This window comes from Sinocyclocheilus grahami, unplaced genomic scaffold (assembly GCF_001515645.1).
Source record: "Sinocyclocheilus grahami isolate Dianchi unplaced genomic scaffold, SAMN03320097.WGS_v1.1 scaffold5465.1, whole genome shotgun sequence".
NCBI lineage: Eukaryota > Metazoa > Chordata > Actinopteri > Cypriniformes > Cyprinidae > Sinocyclocheilus > Sinocyclocheilus grahami.
Genome location: NW_015510145.1, coordinates 8,222 through 12,870, shown reverse-complemented (window position 1 = coordinate 12,870; position 4,649 = coordinate 8,222). Strand labels below are relative to the sequence as shown.

Below are 4,649 nucleotides of genomic sequence, written 5' to 3'. Positions count from 1 at the left end.
TAACCTTTTGGAAAGAGGCAAAGCTTATGTGACCCTGACGAGTGGGAGTTCAATGCAGTTCACTCTTTACCCTTTATCCAACCGTTCAATGAATCGTAGATTGCATTTCGTGCCGCTTTCAACAGCAATTATCTCCAAGGTCACAAGGCAACTCCTATTTATTTATAACGTTCTCAAGTCTTTGAAAACGCAGTGCTTTTGATTTTGCGGAGGTCGTGCAATTATGCAAGTCGGGTCCGTGAACCACGAGGGTCAATGACTTTTAAATGGGACCTGAGAGAACAATGACATTTACTACTTGAAATTCTGCTCTGAACTAAAACACTGTTTTGCCAAACATGAAGAGCAAGTAAAGCTAAAATGTTAGGGATAAACTAGGATAGGCCTTTATCTGATGAAATCAAGAATGAATCCTGACATAAAAATGTCTCAGTCGGTTGACTTCATAATTACTATAACTGACTCTATCTATAATATCTATATATATTTAACAGCTGTGTAAAAAGTCCTGAACTGACTAATGATAAATGAACCGATGTAAGCAATGTCGCCCTCTGCTGATGGTTGTGTAAAACAACTGATGTAAATCCAGGATTCACACGGAAACCTAGAAATGTGCAATTAAATTACAATAATAATTTACAAATTAAATAGGCAATTAAAATGAACACTTACAAATTTTTAAATCTTAATAAAAAAATTTATTCAAATGTTAACAAAATATTTAATTGGCTAAAATTGATCGGAAAAGGAATTTCATTGGTCAAAAAGATTATATTCAAAATATATTGAATTTGCAATATATTTTCATTTGAAATGTATATTTAATTCGTCATTTATAGAGATGCTGAAAAGAATAAACACTAAAACAATTCAGACTTTCATCTCACAATTTTGAGAAAAAAAAGTCAGAATTGCAAGAATCATACTCAGGATTTAGATGAGTTATAAAAAAAGTTTATAAATCTTATCAATTAAAATAATAACAAAAAGGTAATTTCAGCTTTTTGTCTGACAATTCTGACTTTCTAACAATTACGAGTTTATATCTTGCAATTATGAATTTTTTTCTCTGAATTGTGAGTTCATATCATAATTAATTTAGCAAACCTTTATTTAGTTATCAAAATTGACTGGACATGGTATTTCAGTGGTCTAATGGTCAACTTGATGAATTATATTGAAAACTACTGCATTTTTAATGTGCAAGACTGATAATTTACTGAAAACCCTTAAGTGATTCAAAGTATTTTTGTGATTCTAAATCAGTTGTACTGTATAAAACATACAAATTATATCGATGTTGTATTTATTTTCTATAAACATACTTGTAAAGTTTAAAGAATTAAATAAGTTAATGCTCTGACATGACAAAACTGCAGAAGTCTGTATTTATTTCCTCCCTCAAACTTTCCTGAGATCAGACATCCTTGACTTTTTGAAAACAATTACAAGCAGACAATTGTGAAAATCCATCTGAAAACATTCAACATCGAAAGCACTGCTTTCATTACCATTCGGAAGCATAAATAAAGGAAGTTGTGCCAGGTCATTTACAACTGATTTTCATCCCCCAGCTCTCTCATTGGATGAAAGCGCCTGTCTGGCGTCCAATTAGGGATCAGATCTAGGGTGTGGTGGGTTTGGCCACACTGGCTCTCACTCTGGCCTGGTCCACAGCGTCCAGCAGGTTTTTAGAGTCCATGGCCAGCGTGTGAGCGACCGCCAGCATCTGTTTCTTACACTCGTCCTTCAGAGACGTGACGGCGTTCTGCTGAGCCAGACGCATCTTACTGATCAGCTCGGCCAGATCCTTATTCAGCAACTTCTGAGTTCCTTCAATCTGAGGAGCAGAGAGCAGCCAGAACAACACTTTATACTTTCTGATGTATAGAAATGTCATGGAAGCTTATTTCTGCCATGGATTATAAATACATAAATAGATAAATAAGTAATTGGAACTTTTTATCTCACAATTCTTACTCACAGAATTATGAGATGTTAACTAATGATCTAACAATTCTGAAATTTTTTCCTCGCAATTCTGAGTTTGTCTTGTAATTATGAGTTTAAATATTTAGACTAAAAAAAATCAGATTTGTATAATATATCCTCAGAACTGCAAGATATAAACAATTCTCAGAAAAAAGTCAGCATTACGAGATGCTAGCTCACAAATAAAAGAAGTTATTAAAAAATACATTTTATATCACACAATTCAGACTTTTCTTGGAATTGCGAGGTAATATCTTACAATATTACAATTTTGACATTTTTTCTCATAATTGTGAGTTTAAATCTCACAATTTAGACTTTTAGCTCGCAATTCTGACCAAAAAAAGGCAGAATTATGAGATGTTAACTCACAATTGTGAGAAAAAATGAAACTTGTTTCCACCATGGAATAAAAAATGTGAAATTGTAATTGTGACTTTTTATCTCACAATTATGAATTAATTTCTCAGAACTGCAGACATTTTTTCTCAGAACTGCAAATTTATATCTCACAATTAAGACTTTTTATCTCAGTTGTCAGAAAAAATTCAGAATTATGGGATGCTAACTCACAATTGCGAGAAGAAAGTCAAGCTTGTTTCTGCCACGCAATAAAAACAAAAGAAAACAGAAAACGTAAATTGCAAGAAAAATAGAACTGTTTTCTTACAACTGCAAGTTAAAGTAATGATTTTCCAATTATCATTTATCATTAACCTCACAAGTTTATATCTCACAATTTGTGAGAATAGAAAAGGTAAACTGAGACCTTTTTATCTAACATTTCTATTTCTATTAAAATTCTAGTTTATAGAAATTCTCAGAATTGAGAGGAAAAAAGTCAGAATTGTGAGATAAAAAGTTGTAATTACATTTTTAATTTTTGGGGAAATAAGCTTCCTTAATATATAGTTCAAAATAGTAAAATAATTTGGATTACTTTTCTTAGAATTATATCTTGCAATTCTGAGTTTATATATTTCCTTTTTTTTTTTTTTTTTTTGCAATTCTGAGAAAGAAATGTCAGAATTACGAGATGTTAACTCACAATTGTGAGAAAAAAGTCAAGCTTGTTTCTGCCATGGAATAGATGAAATAGTCAGAATTGTTCAGATTAAAACTCACAATTTAGCCTTTGCTATTTTTGGAAACAAGCTTAACTTTTTTCTTACAATTCGTGAGTATCTAACAATTCTGACTAATGATCTTCTAGTTCTGAGTTTATATCAGAAAATATAGTCAGAAAAAAGTCAGAATTGTGAGATAAGTTGAAATTACCTTTTAATTTTGGGAAACAAGCTTTGATCATTTATAGCTCAAAATAGTTGACTAATTCACAAAGGTGTTTTTGAAAAGCTTTACCTCTGTTCTGATGGACTTGTGTAGAGTCGGGAGGATGTCATCCACACTGCGGATCAGACAACGCAACGTCATTCCCACCGACTGCCAGAGGAGACAATAATGAGAAACACGACTCCAAACATTACGACTTACGAACTGCTTCAAAGTCGCCCTACCTTCACCACAGTGACGTACTCTGAGGCTGGTAACGTGTTGACATCGTTCTTCAGCTGCACCACGACCTTCACCATCTCCATCACGTTATGATAGACCATGTCATCCGTGCGGTCCAGTTCTGCTGTGGGCGCCGGCTATGATGGCCAGAACAAGTCCGTGTTAATACATGCAGCAAACCATTGCAATTCATGTTCATGCATGGATTTTATCAGATGAAATAATGATCTTTCTTGCATTGTGAATTCATTGTTAATTCAGTATTGAGATCATTTTATTAGGTTTTGTTAATATTTAGAATATTTAATATTTAGCTTTATTTATAATATTTAGCTTAGAATATAATATTTAGCTTTTATTTTTATACTTTGTTTTCATTTTAATTTTAGTTAACATAGTCATTTTGTGGTGTTTATAAAAATGTACAAAAAACAATTTCAAAGCTACAATACATATTAATAAAATACTAACACCGATCAATATATTTTTAGAAACTGAACATGGTCTGAAATCAGATTTCAGAGCTTTAGCAGTTTTTATTTTTATATTTTCAGTGTTCATTTCAAATCTAGTTAATGCTTTAGTCATTTTGTGTGTTATTGTTATTAAATATTTCTATTTAGCTTTCATTTTTATTAGTTTTAGTCATTTTAGTACTTCAATTTAAATTTCTTTCAGTTAGTTGCCAAGAGAACATTTCTCATTTTCTTTTTTTAAGTCATTCATTTTCTAATTTTATTTTATTTCAGCTGTTTCAATTAACACATTTTGAATATTTAAGTTTTAGTTTTAATTCATGATAACAACATGGTGCAAGATGAAAAATGTTGGCCCATAAGAAAGATTAAAGAAATAGTTCAGGAATAGGTGCAGCACCGCCAGTTCTGTTACTGTTAACATAATTTTGGCCCATTCTCCTTTTTATAGGCTATAAATGTAGAAATAATTTCAATTATTCGAAGATAATTCGAAGTATTATTAGCATTTTAATGGCCTTAATGATAACAGACATGGAATAAAAGCTGTTTTTAAATATCTTTTATAGGTTATTGTTATTATTATTTAAATTTCATGGGGTCTTATTTAATTCATTAAAAATTGTTTTTATTAATTTTATTTGCAGTTTTTTTTTTTTTTTT

General features: G+C 31.1%; 1 protein-coding gene across 1 annotated transcript in view; it reads right to left on the bottom strand.

Annotated features, from left to right (window-relative positions):
• Nucleotides 1-1,329: 1,329 nt before the first annotated feature.
• LOC107577224 (protein-tyrosine kinase 2-beta-like) overlaps nt 1,330-4,649 on the bottom strand; it is a 4,104-nt gene continuing 784 nt past the window's right edge. The window contains exons 2-4 of the mRNA XM_016263324.1: nt 3,513-3,647; nt 3,358-3,438; nt 1,330-1,843 (exon numbers count right to left, since the gene is read on the bottom strand). Of these exons, the coding sequence (XP_016118810.1) occupies nt 1,628-1,843; nt 3,358-3,438; nt 3,513-3,611 (396 nt within the window). The 5' untranslated portion in view covers nt 3,612-3,647 and the 3' untranslated portion in view covers nt 1,330-1,627. The remainder of the gene's footprint in view (nt 1,844-3,357; nt 3,439-3,512; nt 3,648-4,649) is intronic.